Below are 22065 nucleotides of genomic sequence, written 5' to 3'. Positions count from 1 at the left end.
CGTCTGCGTCGCTGCCCCCACCACGACCAATCCAGACGGAGCAGAAGGAGGCGATTCGTCCACCAACAGCACCGACTGTACAGAGGCAGAAAGAGGAGCAACGAACAATTGCACCACGGCCTGCATCACCTGTTCTCGCCCGTCGCTCATCAGCGTCGAGACCCCCACCCACGGGGGACTCCGCGATAGCAACATTGGATGTTGGAGTTGCCAAGCGGAAGGCCGTGACCCCCCCGGGGGACCAACCAGCCAAGACGCGGCCTTCTGCTTCCGACAGGGACAAATGGCAGCTGGCTAAAAGAAAAATCAAGAGTCAGTACGCTAAGTACGTGATTGGGGACGTCTCGGATCCCTACAAACTGCCAGGCAGGATCCGAGAGGAAGAGTTCAAGACCTTCCAGGACGGCAACCAGATCGCCTTCCATCCTGGAGATCTACGGGGAATCGGGGAGGTCCTGGTCATCACCTCGCGCCGGGATGGCTTGTACAGACAGGGGATCCTCTACAAAGAGATGGACAACCACACCGTCCACAGGATCATCAAGATCATCGCCGGCGCCCAGTACCTCCCCCTGGCTCAATGCCTATGGGGCCACAAATTCAGAAAGTTGGTGCCCCACTTCAGCGAAGAGTACATCATCTCCTCCCCGTAGACGCCAACCTTATCTAGGACAGGTAACCTCCTTTTTGGGCTTAGTTGGACTTTAAACGTTTTCGATCGAGCTTCAAAATTCTTATGTTTATTTTTTTATAAATAGTCCAACACAATTTACTTTGGCGCCCGTTCAATTGCTCAAATCACCTTAAAACCTTTTCGGCCGAGCAGTCAAACTTATTTTTGGGTTTAAATTCTTAGTCCGGACATGATGATAGGTGCAGTTATTCTCCGTAGACATAGGTTTTTCTAGTTAGACCCGAAGGAATCGAAATTCAGCCAGTCAGAACACGGCCCATTTTCGGTGTCTACTAGTCGGTCTGCGCAGTCGCAGGACAGAACTAAATACTATTCCCAGTCTGGAGCTCCACGCGGTAAGACGTGTTTGTTTCGCTGGTGCACACTGCACGTGCTTTCATGTGCTCGACTTGGGGATCCTTCATTTTGTTGTTTTTGTCAGCGAAATGAAGTTTTCTACTGGGATGTATGCGGCCATTGGAACTGATAGAACGCTGGAACGCTTCTCGTTTCGACAGTCTGCACCACCAGGTTGGATTCTTTTTTAGCGAGATTCCTCGCCTCCACGTCATTTCTCCGTCTAACTATGTTGACTTGTTTTTTTGTGACTCGTATGACGGCCATTCTGCAGAACGCCACGGTTGTTCGCGTTTAGTCTTTACATGTCCGAGCCTGTCCTAGCAGCACTGGAAGATTGACCGCCCCACTCTAAGAAGAAATAGGAAGCGGGGTCGGCCCCTACTACTCTTTTTCTAGACTTTATTTGCTTTATAGTGATACCATCTCGTATCCTCCGGAGTCGGGCCCGTCCGCACCACTATACCAACCCATCACGACTGGACTATACCCTAGTCTGATACTCTCTCTCGTTCAGACGGATCCGGCTTCTCAAGATCTGTATTTCAGCACAGCACTACACCTTCAACATCTATCGACTGTCAATCTAGGGGTTTTCTTGACGGGATGCAACCCATCTCGTCCCTATAAGCTGTGCACCCAAACGGCCTTAACGAGGCCACTCACGTGGACATATCGATCGGACTTTAAACTTTTAGATCTGCGTTCAAAAGATTATGTCGAAATTACTCTCTTTTTTTTAATTATTATTAAATAGTCCGATCCTCTCTTCTTTTTCTTATTTAATTTTGGACCGTCCTTCTAAAATGCTCCAAATTATATAAATAATATTATTCGGCCGAGCAGTCAATTCTTTTTTTTTTCTTTTTTTTTTAAATTTATTCTATTAACTTTTTTACTAATTGCTATTTTCAAAATTCTGCCCATTTCAAACTCTACTCCGCCGCCACCCCCCCCCCCCCCCCCCCCCCACCCCCCTCCATCCCGAGTCAGGTCACCGATCTTATCGGAGGTCGGACTCGGGATGGGCATGTTCGAAACCCTAGTGGTATATGGGCACGTTAAACAAGTTATCATCATCATCATCATCAACTAAATACTTATTCCAAATTCTGCCTACTTCAAACTCAATCCCCCCCCCCCCCCCCCCCGTCCTGGACTTAGTCACTGGCAAAGTCCAGAGATTATGCCCAGGACAGACATGCTTGAAACCTTAGTGGTATATGAGCATGTAAATAAATGTTGGAATGGAATGTTGTTGACGTTATTGGGGGGGATAGAACTTAAAACCTGGAGATGAATATTTTGACTGAGTTGGGAGTCTTGGGTATACCCTAGCTGTGACTTTGGTATATGGGGACGCGGCTACACCCAAGAGGAAGAGAACAAGGAAGAGGAAACGTGCGCCAGGGGCAGCTCAGGCGGGGACAAAGCTGGCGGCTCAACCGCCAGCGGCGGTCCCGTCTGCGTCGCCGCCCCCACCACGACCAATCCGGACGGAGCGACAGGAGGCGACTCGCCAACCAGCCGCACCGACTGCAGATGCGGGAAGTGGAGCAGCCAACCAGTGCACCGCGACCAGCGTCGCCTGTTCCCGCTCGTCGTTCGTCTGCGTCGAGACCCCCACCCACGGGGGACTCCGTGACGGCGACTCTGGATGTTGGGGCTGTCAAGAGGAAGGCCGTGACCCCGCCGGGGGACCAACCAGCCAAGACGCGGCCTTCTACTTCCTCTTCGGGTGACTGGAGAGTGGCAGCGCGGAAGATCAAAGGCCAGTACTCTAAGTACTTGGTGGGAGACGTCACGGACCCCGACAGACTGCCAGGCGGGGTCTACGAGGAAAACTTCAAGACATTTCCCGATGGCCACCAGGTCGCCATCCACACGGTCAAACTACGGGGAGTGGAAGCTATTGTAGTGACGTCGCGCCGGGATGATCTTTACCGACAGGGATTCCTCAGCCATGACATGGATAACAACACCATTCACAGAATCATGAAGATCGTCACCGGCGCCCAGTACCCACAGATGGTCCACTGCCTTAGCACCCACAGCTACAGGAGACTGGTGCCTCACTTTGAGGAGAGGAACATCATCACCTCCCCGTAGATGCTGTGCACCCAAACGGCCTTAACGAGGCCACTCGCGTGGACATATCGATCGGACTTTAAACTTTTAGATCTGCGTTCAAAATTTTATGTCGAAATTACTTCTTTTTTTATTATTATTATTAAATAGTCCGATCCTCTCTTCTTTCTCGTATTTAATTTTGGACTGTCCTTCTAAAATGCTCCAAATTATATAAATATTCGACCGAGCAGTCAATTCTTTTTTATTTTTGGCTTGTAACCTTTTTATTTTTGTTATTTTATCTTTTAATTTCTTTACTAATTGCTATTTTCAAATTTCTGCCCAGTTTCACCCCCCCCCCCCCCCCCCCCCTTCCATCCCGAGTCAGGCCACCGATCTTATCGGAGGTCGGACTCGGGATGGGCGTGTTCGAAACCCTAGTGGTATATGGGCACGTTAAACTAGTTATCATCATCATCATACCCTAGCTGGGAGTAGGAAGGGGTAGAGGTGTGGGTATGTTCCAGGCTCTTGTTAACGTCTATGGGCTCCTGGTAGATGGTCTCAAATAAGATCTCTACGCTAACACTGGAGTTGGGATCGGGGCGAAGATAGAAGTAGCTTCCTAACTTAAGTAGGGGGGTCTCTGTTTTTGAGTGAATGAAAACTCTTCCATCCGTGAGCCTGGTGAAAAAGAAAAGAGAGGATTCAAGACTGAAAGAGGCATCTGAGGAGATCGAGTTAATGGATTCTTGTAAAAAAATGTACTCATGTCTGGTTGGTTTTTTTCCAGCGAAAAAGACTTGTCTAATTCCAGATATGGGGGGTGGGGGAGGGGAAGTGGGGGGTTTGACAAAGATTTTACTTTTTTTTGCAGTTTCATCTCCGGTATATTTTTCGTAGATATCGTCTGCCAAAAGTCTGTAACGATTGGCAGTAGTGACATTATACTTACCCACCTCTTCATCCGTTGATGCGTGGGTCACCTCCTCCGCCACCCTCCTCTTTCTCTGGCCCTCGTGATGTGGTGTAGGGGGAAGGATCTTTTTCTTCTTCTTCACTGTCTTAGTTGGAGTTGGTGGTGGTGACTGTGACCCACTGGCGCTTGCTGCGTCACGTTGAGATTTGGCGCTTACCTCGCCAATAACAACAGAGTCGGGGGTTGGGTCGGGACAAATGTTTATTTCAGCGGGGAGAGCTTCTGGGAGGTCTTCTTCCAAATGGATAATTAAGTTATTTGATCCAGCAGAGGAATCGGGTTCCTCATCGCCATTCCAGATGTTATTGTCTAGGGGGGGGGGGGGGGGGGGGGGAATCCGAAAAAGATTCATCGGATGGATTTTCATCAATGACTGACAAGCAAGGTTTAGTTAGTATGTCAGCCATTATATCTCTGACAGGAGTCCGGTATAGGGGGGGGGGGGGGGGGGGATATGGGGTTGTCCGAGCCGTACGTTAGGGGGGTAGAGGCATCGACTGGGTTTTTTTTTCCTATCCTGGGAGTACCAAAATCATGGTCCCAGGCAAGTTGTTCATCCGGAGATTTATTGGGGGTTGTATTGCTGTTTAAAACTAAATCTAGTTTGTCTACCGTGGGTAAGTTATTAAAATCATTCGTATCTTTTATCTCGGACGTGTCGAGTACTGACTCCAACATGGCGGCTGTAATGGGGAAAGAGGTCAAGTTGTTGTTTATTATTATTTAACTTTTTTGGTTTTACAGGATCTTCCAAGTAGGAATTATTTATTTAAATATTATTATAGTACAGTATAACAATTAATACTGTCTTGGATAGTAGCTGGCACTACTACAAAACAATAATTAGGAGTTAATAGACTGTTTTAAAATTACAATAGATTACTCAAAATAAACAAAAGGCGGCCATTAATATCTTGGTGCAAGGACGGTCAGAGGACGTAATCGTAAGCAATAAATTGGAAACTCTCAATCCTTGAACGGAGCCTGCAAAAGAAATACAACGGGAAATACAATGGCTAGTGACTTACTCTTGTCCAAGTGGTGGTATACTAATATAAAAGGCACGAAGCGTTAATTTAATATAAAAATGGCTGAAAATCTGGCAGGACCTCTCCCGGTGAAGACAAAAACCGCAAGAATCGACTGCCGGACGGTCACACCGGGGTCAATCATTACTGCATTACTTATACTTTTATATAGATTTTATGGCTACACTATTATGGGTTTTTTCCGTCTTGAAACGAAAGTTCAAAATTAAACTTTTATATCACGGCACTGAAATTAGTTTCCGGCATAGTTCGTAATTCACCCGAATCATTTAATGGGCTACTCTTTTCGATTAACAGCAAGGGATCTTTTTTATGCACCATCCCACAGACAGGATAGTACGTACCACGGCCTTTGTTACACCAGTTTTGAAGCACCGGCTGGAACGAGAAATAGCCCAATCGGTCCACCGACGGGGATCGATCCTAGACCGACAGCGCATCAAGCGAACGCTTTAACACTGGGTTATGTTCAGCCCCCCACACACGCAAATGCACACGCACACACGCACACACAGGTTCCAACAGGCACAGAGAGAGAGAGAGAGAGAGAGAGAGAGAGAGAGAGAGAGAGAGAGAGAGAGAGAGAGAGAGAGAGAGAGAGAGAGAGAGAGAGAGAGAGAGAGAGAGAGAGAGAGAGAGAGAGGTTCCAACAGGCTCACACGCAAGCAGAGGTAAACTGTATGCATATTTATACAAAACACTGCCATACATACATAACGACCAGGGGCGTAGCGTGAGCTGGACCTGGGGGATTCGAATATGAACCAAGTGGACCTTTTCTATTTTGTTTTTGCACCACAAGAAACTCCGTATGTTTTAGTTCTGAAAGCGGACCATTTGATTCAGCGTGTGTGTGTGTGTGGGAGGGGGGGGGGGTCCGAACCTCCCGACCCCCCCCCCCCCCCCCCCCCCCCCCCCCCCCCCCCCCCCAGCCTACGCCCCTGACGACTACCAGTCACCCGATAAAAACTGGGTATATAGATGTGTCACCTGAGCCTAACAGTGACCCACTTTGTGGTTCATGTACAGCATAAAAATAACTCACGGCGTTATCATACCGTCATCCTTTCGTCCGGTATATACACGTATCTTAGTTACTATCGTGTGCAGCTGTATGTTGTGTAGTACTCATTTGTGGCTCGTACTCCAGTTTATTTGTATAGAATGAATTCATCTAACACTTGTGATCCTCCTCTGTTTTACCTGTGATCCTGCGACAACCATGACGCCGTCTGAACTGGTTACAACCTCTGAAGTCTTCTGGTCGCCAAAACAGATGTGAACATTTACGCGGCGGCAGCCATCTTGTACAGCTCATAAGGTAAGCAGGGGTCGAAATACTGCCGTTTTGACCAGTTAACATCACCACGAGCCGGGAGATGATGTCGGACCGGCCACTATTTTTACGTTTATATTCATACACTAGTTTGAGTCACTCATAGTTGTAGTCCAAGTGTGTGTGTGTGTGTGTCTGTCTTTGTGTGTGTGTATGTTGTGTGTGTGTGTGTGTGTGTGTACGTGTGATGTGTGTGTGTCTGTGTTTGTGTGTGTGTCTGTATGTGTGTGCGTGTGCGTGTGTGTGTGTCTGTGTGTGTGTCTGTACGTGTGTGCCTATGGGTGTGTCTGTATCTATGTGTGTGTGTGTGTCTGCGCGTGCGTGTGTTTGTGTGTGTCTGAGTGTGTGTGTCTGCGTGTGTCTATGTCTGTCTGTGTGTGTGTGTGTGTGTGTGTATTTAACCGAAAAAGGTCCAAAAAGTCCGAGAGTATTTTTTAATACCCTGATATAAATTTATGTAGTTTATGGAATGGAAGGAAATGTTTCATTTAACGACGCACTCAACACATTTTATTTATGGTTATGTTGTGTCAGACTTATGGCTAAGGACCACAGAGATAGTGATGAAACCCGCTGTTGCCACTTCATGGGCTACTCTTTTCGATTAACAGCAAGGGGCCTTTTATATGCACCATCCCACAGGCAGGATAGGTACATACCACGGCCTTTGATATACCAGTTGTGAAGCACTGGCTGGAACGATAAATAGCCCAATGGGTCCACCGACGGGGAACGATCCTAGACTGACCGCGCATAAAGCGAACGCTTTACCACTGGGCTACGTCCCGTCCTTTATGGAATGGAGTTTTCTACTTGCCAAATCTATTCCTGATTAAAAACAAAAATTGGTGTTTTTAATGAGTGTTGAAATATACTCCATGAATAAATTAGGTGTAGGGATAATTAAACTGTCTAGTTCAGTCAATATACAAGATAGAATAACAAATGACCCTTTATATTAGCGCTACAGGTCTCGACTATCTATTCGTAAAATTTAGAACAATGTTTATCTGTTAATTAGGTCAGCATAGGTCTAACGGTCACCATTTTGATCACGCTTACATCTGAGCCATTTTGGGGTCAAAGAAAATATGATTTATCAAATCTTTTGAACTATTTTTGTATAATTCTGTGTTCGTGGAAGATGAAAACAACATATTTAGTCATCTGGTCCCGAAGTAACATATGAAATGGCACGATGTTTGAGATGTGACAGTTTGTCGGAATGTCCAATATTTAAGGGTATTTCCCATATTTAGGATTAACGGCTTCGAAAACATGAGCGTGGCTCAAAGAGTGCCCTTGTTTTAAATGGCCGCCATTGTAAGTCTCCACTAATCATTAAATACGCCGTACAACATTCTGAGGCTTTAACCTTGGTAGAAAGTTATAAACAAACATTGGGAACCATAAACAATAATAAAGCGTGAAATGTGACCATGAGGGCGTGGCCAACATAGTGTCTTCCGGTTTTTTAATGGCGCCTTCATCGGTTCTCTTCATATCCTTTCAAGTGTTGAATACTAATCTTATGATTCAGTTGGCTTGATTTTCGTTTAAATATAAAATATAAAAGCAGGTTTGTGGACTATCTCGCCAGCACATATTTGTTCTTGACAGAGACGGCCATTTTGGAAGATGGCGATGTCGTAGTCATTTGCCTTTTTGCATCTACTTTTGTAAACCAAATACACGTGTATGTATGTATGTATGTATGTATGTATGCATGTATGTGTGTATGTGTGTGTGTGTGTGTGTGTGTGTGTACGTGTGTGTGTGCGTGCGTGTGTGTGTATGTATAAACTGCATTGGTTATTCAAGATATATCTTTTATAATGAATCCTGCGCGTACTAAACATCGCATGTTACATCTCAAGGACCGATCAAGATTTCTAAGTGGTGTGCTGTTGGGTTAAACTGTTCTTAGACAGAACATTGATCAATCGCTCTCTAGTCTATTGGGTATCTCATATGTTTTATATATATATATATATTATAAAATCTGGTAACATTTATAGCTGTAGAAATTAAATGTTGAATCTCAGGCAATTCGTTGTTTTAATATTGGAGGAGCATTGTCCCCATGCTCTTGAACCCTGCTAATCCAGTGGCTGTAGGCCTTCTTCTTGATGGTGGTTGTTAATGGTGTTATGTCTAGCGCAGTATTACAAGTATAGGTAATATTCCTCTTAGTAGTCACTGCATCAACACTTTAGGAGTAAACATCGGCGTACTGTAAACCGTATTAATATTGCGACGTGTTTTTTTCGCGAATGTATACCTTAGCGCATGTTCGCGACGTGTAAATTTCGCGAACGACCGTTGACAGCTAAAAAAAAAAAAAGTGGATAAAAACAGCTCACTGTAATTGTTATAAAGTTACTGTCTGTAAATCAATATTCTGTTTTCCTACATCAAGGAATTGTGCCTGGTACAGAGTCTATAGAGGGGATTAGGCCCTACCCACCTCACCTGTATTATAATCACAACTCACAGCTTCAGATGTTAACTGTTAAGACCCTTTGGTCTAAACAATAAACGTTTATTCGCCATCGATTGAAGTTACATAAAACAATTAACGATTAGTCGTCATCAAGGAGAGCTCGTGTATAGGCTGTGCCTGTTGAGTGAATAATTTTGTGAATTTTATTCTCAATAAAATATTTCAAAAGAAAACAAATCACTTTAAGCACACTTCAAACTGGAAAATTGTGCGTGCGTATTAATTTCGCGACATAAGGTTGGACGCGAACGGCGCGAAATTTATACGCACGCATTTATTTCACGGTTTACAGTATTTAATATTGGAGGAGCATTGTCCCCATGCTCTCCAACCCTGCTAATCCAGTGGCTGTAGGCCTTCTTCTTGATGGTGGTTGTTAATGGCATATGTCTGGAGCGGAATTACAAGTATAAGTAACATTCGTCTTAGTAGTCACTGTATCAACACTTTGAACCCGCTATCGTTTGGGCTTTAGGGTACAAAATATTTAATGAAGGATTTCAATACTTGCTGTACAGAATCTGCTTATAGGACCATTGCTGCTTGGATTTTTATAACTAAATATATCGTCTTTTGTCTTTCCCATTCTGGTCTGTGTTTAGTGGTACTTATAGGAACATTTTCCCAAATACTATTGTATATTAACATTGTCAGCATAATATCTTTATGCGTTACAGACGGCAGATCTAACATTATCTCTCAAACGAGGACCATTTGATGGCCTAGTGTACAAACATGTTTCTCTGAAAGTATCCAATGACCATGTCCGATGACATCAATGCCATTGTGGTTTTTCGTTGTTTTTGTTTTTTCTTCTTCTTCTTTTCTTCGTTTCGTTTCCCCTAATCATGACTGTTGAGTCGTAAATAGGTTGCTTTTTTCGATTCTACCCGACATCAGGGTAAACTGGCCAGTGTTCTTGTCGCCATATAATGTTTCTGCCGGGGATACGTAATTAGGCCATATCTGGTCTCTTGTTTGTTGGTGCTGGCTGGGATACGTAAGCAGGCCATATCTGGTCTCTTGTTTGTTGGTGCTGGCTGGGATACGTAAGCAGGCCATATCTGGTCTATTGTTTGTTGGTGCTGGCTGGGATACGTAAGCAGACCACATCTGGTCTCTTGTTTGTTGGTGTTGGCTGCAATCCTGGAGGAAATGCGTTGGTGTCTCTTCTCCCTGTCCACATGGGCAAATTTCTGTATTCGAGAGCTTGAATCTGTTTTTGAAAACAAATGAAGGAAGCGACACTTGACCTCTTGTGCAACCAGAAAATCATCGGCATTCTCTTCACATGATCTTTTCTATAACCGTTATTTTTTGTTGTTGAAGTGCAATATATATACAGTTCTATATTACTCATGCCCAGCTTTGTCTTACCTATTTTCTCGTCTAGCCATGAGAACTGTATTGCTTTTGACATCAAATACCTTTACATCGATAATTTTTAAGTTCCTTAATTAAAAACAAATTACACATGTTAATCACTAATACACACACTACAGAAAGAAACCCGATATCACCCCTTTTCAGTTATGTTCCAATTAAATACGTAGGTGCTGTCGGGTTTCTTCCTGTAGTGTGTGTATTAGTGATTACTACTCGAAAATTATCGATGTAACGGTATTTAATGTCAAATATAGGATAGTTGTTGTATTAGAGCGGAAATCTTTGACTACTGTTGGTGGGCAGCAATTGCGAAAACATAACATAGCTTGGTCTCTGACTGTAACGAGAGCATCATAACCATCCAACTGTCTGTCTAGCTGACATCTATGATGGTGTATTTATAGAATTCATCTTTCTGTGCAATATTTAACACGGTGTCTGTATGACAGTCGACAGGACCTGAGCGCAAAAAGAACTTTACGAATTGCGGCATAGGTTAAGTACAAAGAAGGCTGTCAGCAGTACAAATCAAGAGAGGAGAAGCGGTCAGAACGATGGGAAGCCGTTAAAAAGGCATTGCGTACCATATTATAGATTGATGGGTTCATGTATTATCAATGAGAAAACAAAACAGCTAAAACAAATATTAGAAGATAAAAAAACGAAAAGCCCCACGTTAATAATAAAAAAGGGGGTTGCTGAGGTAATATATCTCAAAATGATCAAAGGCGACAGAATGTCATGTGCCAGAAATATGTTCTCGACTATGTTCTTAAACAAAATTAACAATAAAGGACCCTTAATACCCCAATTTCGAACTTTGAGAAAAAATGCATTTCTCTGTCTGACTAATTCAACATGAACAACTAATGGAAACAGTCATTTTATTAAACTGAAATAAAGAAAATAGCTGGAACATCTCTTTTGCCTTCTATGCTCTGCCGAAAATAGTGCAAAATTGAGATTCACGCAGTTATAACATCGGGTTTTAAAAAAAAAGTTACATGATATTATTTGGACCAACCCAAGAGCTATAATTTTGTTACTGAACCTTGATTCAGCTATTCTCACAAAATCAATCATATTAACAACGCTTTTGTTGGCTTAACTTAAACATTCGATCGTGTGTCATCAGTAGCATTCGATAACAGTAGTGATAATTTCACTGGTAGTAATTCATTTGAAGTCTTTAAATGATCACCACGGAGAGGCGAGACGTAACCCAGTGGTAAAGCGCTCGCTTGAAGACCGTCCGTGCGCCCATTGGGCTATTTCTCGCTTTAGCCAGTGCACCACGACTGGTGCATCAAAGGCCGTGGCATGTGCTATCCTGTCTATGGGATGGTGCATACAAAAGATCCCTTGCTGCTACACGAAAAGAGTAGCCCATGAAGTGGCGACAGCGGGTTTCCTCCCTGAATATCTGTGTGGTCCTTAACCATATGCCCGACACCATATAACAGTAAATAAAATGTGTTGAGTCCGTCTTTAAATAAACCATTTCCTTCCTTGATCACCACCCGTCGGTGGGCCCATTGGTTAGAATAGGATCGATCCCCATCAGTGGGCCCATTGGGCTATTTCTCGTTCCAGCCAGTGCACCACGACTGGTATATCAAAGGCCATGGTATGTACTACCCTGTCTCTGCGATGTTGTCACCGTGCATATAAAATATCCCTTGCTGCTAATCGAAAAGAGTAGCCCATGAAGTGGCGACAGCCGGTTTCCTCTTTCAATCTGAGTGGTCATGAACCATATGTCTGACGCCATATAACCGTAAATAAAATGTGTTGAGTGCGTCGTTAAATAAAACATTTCTTTCTTTTTTCCTTTTCCTTGATCACCACGGAGCATCCAATGAGATATCGTTAAATTAATCTCCGACCTGCCATCCCCACCCCTCCACCCCACTAGATAGGTCGTGTAAACAGACTAATCTTCATTAGGTGTGTAACAATGTTATTTGTTTTTAGACATGGCCACAGCATCCTCCACAGACGACCAAATCTCCTGCAGCCTCTGTTTGGAGATCTTTATTGATCCGCGCGTACTTCCGTGCGGACACACATTTTGTTTGACGTGTCTCCAAAATCACATCGACGCCAACAACACAGATGATACTTTCGTGTGTCCAAACTGCAGGGACGTGGTCGGATTCCCTGACAACAAACAACCTACATCGTCTTGGGCTTCACAGTTCAAACGAAATCTGGCACTCGTGGACGCCATTGGTCTCATCAAACAATTTAAAATATGTGAGTTAAAAATAGAACTTGTTTTCCTTATAAAGATGCAACTTTCAGAAGCCTTCCTTGATTTTTATAAATAACATGTGTAGGTGTTTCTGTGTGCGTGTATGTGTGCGTGTCTGTATGTGTGTGCGTGTCTTTGTATTTGTTTCTCTTTCAGCTTAATGAAATTAAATTTCATGTAAACGAGAAACCAACATGTAACACCAAATGATCTTTAAATCTTACTGCATTTACAAAAGTCAGTATTCATAAAGACACTCAATGTAAACTATAATAAATCCGAACAACACAACTGTAATACGTAATCAGAGTCTTATCTCTGCACAATGCAGAGTCGAATATGAATTTAGCAAAATAGTGGTTCATTCCACGAATATCTATTTAGTGCCTCGTCTATAGGAGGACAGCCACGCCCGAGGAGATCCTTTACTGGAGATTCCATCCCTCTTCCAATGTCACAAAGAGGAATGCCACTCCCAGACAAGTTTACTGAATCAAAACTAGCACTGGACAGAGGTCATTACAATAAGAATAGCCGTGATGACGTGCACTCATAACTCACTTTCACAACAGTGATGCTATCAGGTGGTCGCGAACGGTGAGCATATCCTGCCCCACAGGTGGTCCTCGTCACGAATCTTAAAAATCTTACTTATGGTCTCTATGTAAAGTGCACTACATCCTGGAATTCGTCTTTATCTTCAGTCTTCTAAGTTCAGTACACAACTTCTTAACATCAGCATACACTTGAATTCTTCCCCACCAGATTTAACAAACTGACAAAGCAACTGTTATTTAACTATAGTCAGTCCCATCATTCTATAAAAAAAAAATGTTGTTTTGTAATACTATTATTGTGGTTTGGCGTGAGAAGAAAAGTAAAAGTGATTTGGAAATAACAACAACTAAAACAACAACTATTACAATTTGCAATTTACAAAATAAATAGCATGTAGTAAATTCCATAGCATGAACAAGACTGTTAATGCTGCAAGGGATCTTTTGTATGCACATCCCCACATACAGTAAATCATTTACCACGACCTTTGACCAGTTGTGGTGCACTAGTTGGAACGAGAAAAACTCCAATCAGTTGAATGGGTCCGCTGAGGTGGTTCGATCCTGCAACGCAAACACTTCAAGGGAGGATAAGACATAATTTCAGTGAGCAAACAATATTCCTTACAGACGTCTTTGTCGCCCAGTTATCGAAAGATGGTATCAGGGTATGACCACCATGACGTTAACACAACAACAACGTGAATGCATTGCATCTGGGTGCAGTGTCTGTATTTATGACTGTTTGGGTATGTTTTATGAAAGTAAAACCAGTGTCTCGTATAATTCAGCCTCATTTAAAAATACATTATCATCTTCAGATATTCCATTGCACTTCAAATCGTCTAATATATTTGTATTTGCCCTTTCTTACCACACAATAAGTAAAATTAACATAGTTTCTATATATGATAGTACACAAACTACTTTTGACGACCAATACCTTTATTTACAAGTTTAAATTTATTTTTTAATTTTATTTTTTATTCAGTTATTTTGTTTTAATTTTATTGTCCCCAGAAATATTTGGCAGTGTCAGGGTTGAGGAGCACTGAGCTCACTAACTTACAAATATTTTAAATATATTTCATATATATACAGACTACTTACATGTACACAATGTTCATATTTAAAACATATACTGCATTAAAAAAACAAACACACACACAAATATGCATGTACATCAGTTTTTATACATGTCGGCAATTCATATTAATTATTTCTGGGAGCAAAACAAAAGAAAAAGAAGAAAGGGGGAAAACGAAATATCAAGTTTAAATTTACTGATGTGAACCATGTGGAGTCTGCCATGAAAGTGGAGAATCACCAGAAGGCAGGGCATGCTCATCTTTCACGAACACCTATTATCATCACTGTCATGACAATGATTCATGAGTGCATATTATAATTCTAATTAGCTCTGTCCGGCGCTAGTTTTGATTTGACATATTCATGAAATCAAACATTAGCTTGCCAAATGCCTATTTAACTCAAACAAAACATGCAAACATACAAACTACAACAACAACAAAAACCCTTAAAGTTTGAGAAATTCGCAAACATAGTTTAAGGATCTTCTTTGACTCTTGTTTGACTGGTACATCAAAGTCCGTGGTATGTGTTATCCTGTTTGTGGGATAATGCCGATAAAATATCCCAGGCTATTAATATAAAAATGAAGCTGTTTTTTTCTCTAAGACTGTATGTCAAAATTATCAAATATTTGACATCCAATAGCAGATGATTTAATAAATCAATGTGCTCTAGTACTGTCCTCAAACTAAAACAAATCTAACTTTTTGACTTTTGTTTATTGAGTAGGTGGCGACCCAAGAGCGACAACTCAACAAGACCCAAATAGACTGGTAATTGAATCTTCCTGTGAAACGATAAAGAAGTTCAGTAATTTTATAGAAAACCAGATGACGTCAGACATTGAGAGACTACAGCGAAGCGTCGACGTCAGCGCGACACAGACTGCGGCTCAGATGCAGATACAAGGAGGTAAATTGATAGCGGAGTTCACAACAGCAGTCCGCGCTGAACTGGAAAAGAGGAACTCAGAACTGGAAAAATGTCGTCAATCTGTTAATAACGAAATAGTTGAATTGTTCACTGATGTTAACAGACTGATAGAGGAAAGTAAAGAATGTCTGAAACTGGGCGAAAATCTTCTCAGATCTGCGTCAGTTTCTGATATGAAAAGACATGTTACCAAATTTTCAAAAATACAACAGATAACAGCTGATTATTTAGCCACACCACGTCCAGAATTTCCTGATTTGGCAATAACTTTAGTTGAACCTGAGAAAACAGGAAGAAAAACGTTTTCTGCGGAAATTGGGAGAATTTCGAGACCTGACGTAAAATCTATCAAGATAACACACACAATATATTTACAGACGTCGATATTTGAACCAGAGGTCGAGATAAACCGGAAGTCAGATAGGTTAAAGCATGAACAAACGATCAATGCAAAACTGGAATCCGATACAGAATGTCCAATGTTATTATCTATCCTAGTGTTAGAAGGTCAATACTCAAACAAGATCATTGTTGCTGACTGGGACAACAAATGTGTAAAATCATTTTCCTCTGAACACAAAACGGTTCAGAGTCTCTACAGGACCAGTAGCAGACCATGCTGCCTTGCTAAGACACGTGACCACCAGGTGCTCGTCACCCTGCCAGAAGAAAGAAAACTATTACATCTGAATGTACAAGATGACATACACCTGACGAAGACGGAGACAACCAAGAAAGGCTACTACGGCATAACCGTCTTGCCTGACGACAACATGGCTCTGGCTGGAAGGTCGCCTGGGTGTGTGGACATACTAAACCAGCGGTGTGTCGTCATGCGGTCTATTCCTAACAAGGTCATCCTCAAACCCGGGTATCTAACAGTGAAAGGCGACTCTCTAGTTGTTGTATCAATTATACCTAACATTGTCACATGTGTGTCGTCATCAGGACAGGTAATGTGGGTATCACGTGATTCAGCAAGGTTTCATGGCCTGTATGATGTTGCATGTGACACTGAGGAGTTTGTTTATGTCTGTGATAACGGTAGAGCTGCCATTGTTCAGCTGTCACGTGACGGGGAGGGTATTCGTGACGTCATCACACAGAAGGACGGCCTAAAACAGCCTTTGTCTCTTTGTTTCGCTCAAGACCAACTTTATGTCACCCAGGAAAATGGAGAAATAAAAATATTTGGCTGGAGCCAAACTTAGCATTTACCCTACCGAATGAAATCGCATTGATGACAAAAGTAAGTTACAGTAACATATGTGACTATAACTTCAACACATGGTGTTTCAATCAACACATACACCATGAATATAAACGCTATAACCTCCCAACCTTAAAATTGTGTTTTTGAATGGGTTTCATGTTACTCGTTTTAGACATAATTGGAAGCGTCTTTGACTATCCGAGTTCGGGGAGGAACGTAGCCCAGTGGTAAAGCGCTCGCTTGATGCGCGGTCGGTCGAGCATCGATCCCAAAAGCCGTGGTAGGTGTGTAGGATGGTGCATATAAATGTTCTGTTGCAACTAACAGAAATATGTAGCGGGTTTCCTATCTAAGACTATGTCAAAATTACCAAATGTTTGACATCCAATAGCTGATGATTAATAAATCAATGTGCTCTAGTGGTGTCGTTAAACAATTGTCTAGTTTTATTTTTCAAGGAAATACTTTTTAGTAAATTGACACTAGTTCAAATTACTGTCCACATGAAACAACATTTTATATCAAAAATTATGTCACATTTATCACCAACGTGATTAATTTCGTTAATTGTCACTACACAGTTCGCTTCCGGGTGAGATTGCATTCATCACTGCGCACTATAGTTCCCAACTGCTTAGACATAGATATGTTTTTAACGTGCTCATATACCTCTATGGTTTCGAGCACGCCTACCGCGAGTCCGGCTTCCAATAAGAAAAACCTAACTAGTATAACAATTTAAAAATATAGAACTTTAAGGCCAAAATGATTAATAATAATACGCCACCATTAATAATTTTGACTGCGTCCCTAAAACGCAGATAACCCTAGTCTACTTCTAATACAAATTTAATTTGACGCCATTTTAGATGGGGAAGTCTAAAGAGATATATAAATTACCTATAAAATTATTTAGTCCCCAGAGGCAAGGAGAAAGGGTAGGGGGGTAAGCCCAACCCACAGAAAAGTTATACTGAATTTAGTATTGATTAAAAAGGATTACCAATCGTATTTCAGGCCTTGGTGTGACCAGGAGGGTGAGGGGGCGAGAAGGGAGGCCGGAACTTTCACTAAACCTAAGGCCAAACCGCCTACGCCCTATGGCCCCAAAGAAACCTAACCACTGACATCACAACCCCCCCCCAACCCCACCCCACCCCACCCCACCGTGTCCAACCGCAGATCGATCCAGTCATGGCAATCATTTATATAAAGAAAAAGAAAATATTTAATGAAAAGTCACTAGGAGAGTTAGGGGATAGTCTGGTAATGTGTCGCTAGTAGAGCGACACATATATCAGTTAGGAGGCAATTCTTGTAGATGTTGAAGAAAAATTCGTTGATTGGAAAGTGTTGCATGTCCATCCCGCCGTGGAGAGTGAAACACATCCAGAAGAGAAGAACGAGAACTCCGAGGCGCCCCCTCGGTCCGCCCTAGAACATAAAGATTAAGTCACTCAACAGACGCTGTCACAACTTTAATCTATAGAACCGGTGACAGAACACAAGGTATAATCAACCAGGGTACTGCCACGAGCACAGACCAGTTGCCTACCCTGTTGAATTACATAATTGTTTTTATTTAAAAATATAAAATATGATTAAAATACTTATAAAAAAATAGGGAAAACACATTAAATGAGCGAGCATGCTGGTAACCTACACTAAATTATATTTTATTGTATTTTATTTTTATTAAAAAATATATATAAACGAATTAAAAAGAGCAAACTGTATATACGGTGCAGTTTCCGGAAAGGGGAGGGGATTACTGCCAGATAAGCCCCCCCCCCCCAAAAAAAAAAAAGAAAGAAAAAAAAGAACAAAAAACCCCAAACAAAAACAACAACAACAACAAAAACAAAAAAACAACCGAGCAACAATCACGCATCCAATCATACAACATATATACAGATACACAACACAAACAAATGCAACATAAATGTAAACATAATTGGGTATTCAATTATCCCCGCCCGGACCCCCACAAATGGGGGCCCGGGCGGAAGCACACCACCCAGTATAAATAAAAATGTATGTGCCCCCCGCCCTCCACTAAATTGTGGGGGGAGACGATGGGCACATATATTAAATGTAATGATATACAATATTTAAAACGATTTTATTATAAAAACTACAAATAGACAAGTACTACAAGTAGCCAAGGTGATTAGCGTAAATATACCAGGTCGTAACCCGACTGTAAACCTAGATAAACAACAACAAGCGAGGATTACCCCAAGGCTAAAATTGATATATAAAAGAATAAAATAATAATAAATAATAATAATAATAATAAAATAAATACTAAAATAATATACCGAACAGTAACAACTAAAACAAATAAATAAAATAAATTTAAAAAAAAAAAAAAAAAAAAAAAAAAAAAAAAGCTATAGGCTATAAATAAAACAACAGTGTGTACATAGTCCCGCAATAACCGATCGATACGTGGAGCGTGTTGACACCGAGCTTTGACCTTGCTCCGACCTCTGACGTCAGAGAGCAGAGTCGGCTACACACTCGAGATATCGATCGATATGCGCCATGGCCGTACAACACTGAAAAAAAAGCGAAATTAAACTACAACAAAACTTAAATGAGAATTAAAATAGTATTAAATAAACAATAAGATTAATTAACTAAAAATAATTTAATTATATAATAATATTAATTAATATAAACCTGTACAGCCCTAGGGGAGAGCGATAGCAGGGTGGGGGAAAAAACCCCAAAACAATTAAATTATTTGTTTAATTTAATTTCACTATCACTATTAATTATTATTGTTTATTCAGCAAATTTATAGTAGCAATGAAGGCCGACCATAAATAGCCGACACAAGAGGATAATACACAACTGTGCGGCTTATGGCTTGGCCCCAACCGGCCCCACCGAGGGATAATACACCAAGTGGGGCGCGTCGGACCCAAGCAAGTCGGCCAACATCACCAATACTAATCAATAAATTAAATATTTAAATATTAACATTTGCCTCTATCACATAGGCCGAAGTTAGTTATCTCGTAATTACGAAATAGTATCTCGTAATTACGAGTTTGTTATCTTGTAATTACGAGATACAAATTTGACTTTCAAGTGGCACTAACTGGCTCACGTACATTAGTAACCTATCTATCGTTAATGTATACTGTTTATTTGGATTTAATAAATGTTTAGAAGTAAAAGCTTTACTATTTTTATTTTTAAAAGTTTTTTAATTTAATTCTATTATTAGTATATTTATTACAGAAGAATAAATAATGATTTATGTCTTCTGTAACATTGCAATGGGTGCAGTTAGGACTATTAATTTTTTTCATTCTAAATTTAATTTCATTTAAAGCAACTGAAACACCCATGCGAAGTCTAGCAATTATTTTAGTAGATTTAATGTCAAATGATATAGGGCCCTGTGAGGAGACAATAGGCTTAATATTTGCGTGCCATGCTCTCGTCCTATGGTTGCAGTCAATTTGCCATAGGCGGTCAATACATGACACTATCATTGAGTTAATTTCACTGTAATTATGTTTAATATTGATTTTAATTTCATCATCCAATACGGCTTTTTTCGCACACTGATCAGCCATTTCGTTACCATGGATACCCACATGAGCCGGTATCCACTCAAAGACGACCTTCACCCCCATTTGAATAATTTTATTGTAAAAACTAATAATATTTTTGACAATTTCAGGCCTAACACTGTGCTAGCCATCTATAGCATTAAGGGCACTTAAGCTTTCAGATAGTATAATAAATTTATCTTGGTGGTCCATTTTATTATGATTGTTTAGTATCCACACCAGGGCATATTGTATAGCCAACAGCTCCGTGGTGTAGACAGAAACATTGTCAGTCAGTCTGGCTCTATAATAGCTATATCCATTTAATTCTTTGACGGCAAAGGCCATACCCGTCCTACCAGTTATGGGGTTTTTGGAGCCGTCTGTATAAATTTGTAAATAGTTTTTGCATCTTTCCCCCATAATAATTCTGAAAAGAGTATTTTTAAACACTGGTAGGTCTATTTGAGCTAATTCGTTTTTAATAAAAAGATTTACCTTGGGGGGGGGGGGGGGGTATGAGAACTCATGGGGCTTTGAATCTAGCGCTACAATCACTTATAGGTAGATTCGCCACCCCAAAATCATTAGCAAAACGTAATAAATAAGAATAAATGGATATATTTGAGTCACGGACTGACTGAGTGTAAAGGGAAACAAGTTTATTAATTGGATTATCTCTAACCAAGTTTTTTGTTTTAAATAAATGTTTGAGTCCCTGTTTAATTCTTCTAAGGGTCAGCGGTAGCACTCCGAGTTCAGCTAAGACACTATCACGGGGCGTGCAAACAGAAGCTCTAATGATGGTACATAGTGCCCTGTTATACACGCTCTCAAGTTTCTTAAGCTGGGTGTCACTGGCACAGCCAAAGGCCTGCGCACCATATTGAAGTCTTGAGACTATGAATGCCTCAAACATCATGAGCAGAGTTTTCCTATCATTGCCCCATGGGACTGCTGAAAATTAATATAGTATTTACAGGTGCCAACTACATTGGCTATATGCTCCGCAAAGGTGAGACGCTGGTCAAAAGTCACTCCCAAAAAGCGGACCGATTTGACTTGAGTTATTTCTTTATTGTCATAAGATAAATCTAATTTTGGCATTGGCTGTCCAATTCTGCCCAAAAAAGATGTAGAACAGGTTTTAGATTGGGAAATGGTTACCTCCCAGTCCTCTGACCAATTTTGTAAAACATTTAAATCCGACTGGAGGTCTGTTTTGACAATATCAAATGTATTCCCTACCCTCCAGAAGGCTGTATCGTCCGCAAACAGTCCGATACTTAATTGAGAATTTTTAGATACATTTTCAGTGAGTGATTTAGCCAAATCATTAATAAAAAAATACCAAATAGAGTTGGAGCAATCACTGACCCCTGGGGGATGCCATTTTCCAGTTCCAAACAGGGTGAAGAGTAGCCTTTATATTTTACCGTAAAACTTCTATTATTTATGAACCTATGAATAAAATTAAACATAGAACCTCTTACACCCATTTTATATATTTTTTGCAACAATCCATGTCTCCAGACCATGTCGTATGCCTTTTCAATGTCCACAAAGACACCGACCACCTTGTGTTTCCTCCTAAAGGCATTTTTAACCTCGGTCTGCAAACGAACAAGATGGTCAGTGGTGGAGTAGTCTTTTCTAACCCCACTCTGAAACTCAGTAAATACATTATTGAGTTCCAAGAAGTGAGAAAGGCGAATGTTAACCATGTACTCCATGGTCTTGCAGACACTGGACGTTAACGAGACAGGGCGGTAGTTTTTAGGATCAGTAAGGTTCTTCCTCATCATATAGTGTGGTTCACATATTCACTTCTAGTAATTGGGGAAGAATTACAATAACATTTTTCAATGATAAGCCTACTGACTTGATTTTACCCCTTATATTTTGTAACATTGTGCATTGACTTTTTTTGGGACACGGGTGTATAGCGGAAGAGGCAACTGGTGTGAATATGTTCTTAAACTACCAGTTCGGACCGGTACTACAGCCAGTTGCAGTCATATAGCAAAAGAAACTGAGACGGAAATGTTCTCAATTCTGGAGTGGAAAATAAATGCGTGTCTACTGTATGTTAGC

At 41.2% G+C, this 22065-nt stretch overlaps 1 protein-coding gene across 1 annotated transcript; it reads left to right on the top strand.

The window, feature by feature from the left end:
- The first annotated feature begins 12329 nt into the window (after positions 1 to 12329).
- Positions 12330 to 16785, top strand: LOC121366420 (E3 ubiquitin-protein ligase TRIM7-like). Its single transcript, XM_041490878.1, has 2 exons — positions 12330 to 12609; positions 14986 to 16785. Exons 1-2 carry the CDS (start codon positions 12330 to 12332, stop codon positions 16398 to 16400), a joined length of 1695 nt encoding a protein of 564 aa, XP_041346812.1. The 3' UTR covers positions 16401 to 16785.
- The last annotated feature ends 5280 nt before the right edge of the window (positions 16786 to 22065 follow it).

This window comes from Gigantopelta aegis, unplaced genomic scaffold (genome assembly GCF_016097555.1).
Source record: "Gigantopelta aegis isolate Gae_Host unplaced genomic scaffold, Gae_host_genome ctg5591_pilon_pilon:::debris, whole genome shotgun sequence".
NCBI lineage: Eukaryota > Metazoa > Mollusca > Gastropoda > Neomphalida > Peltospiridae > Gigantopelta > Gigantopelta aegis.
This window is presented reverse-complemented; position numbering and strand designations above follow the sequence as displayed.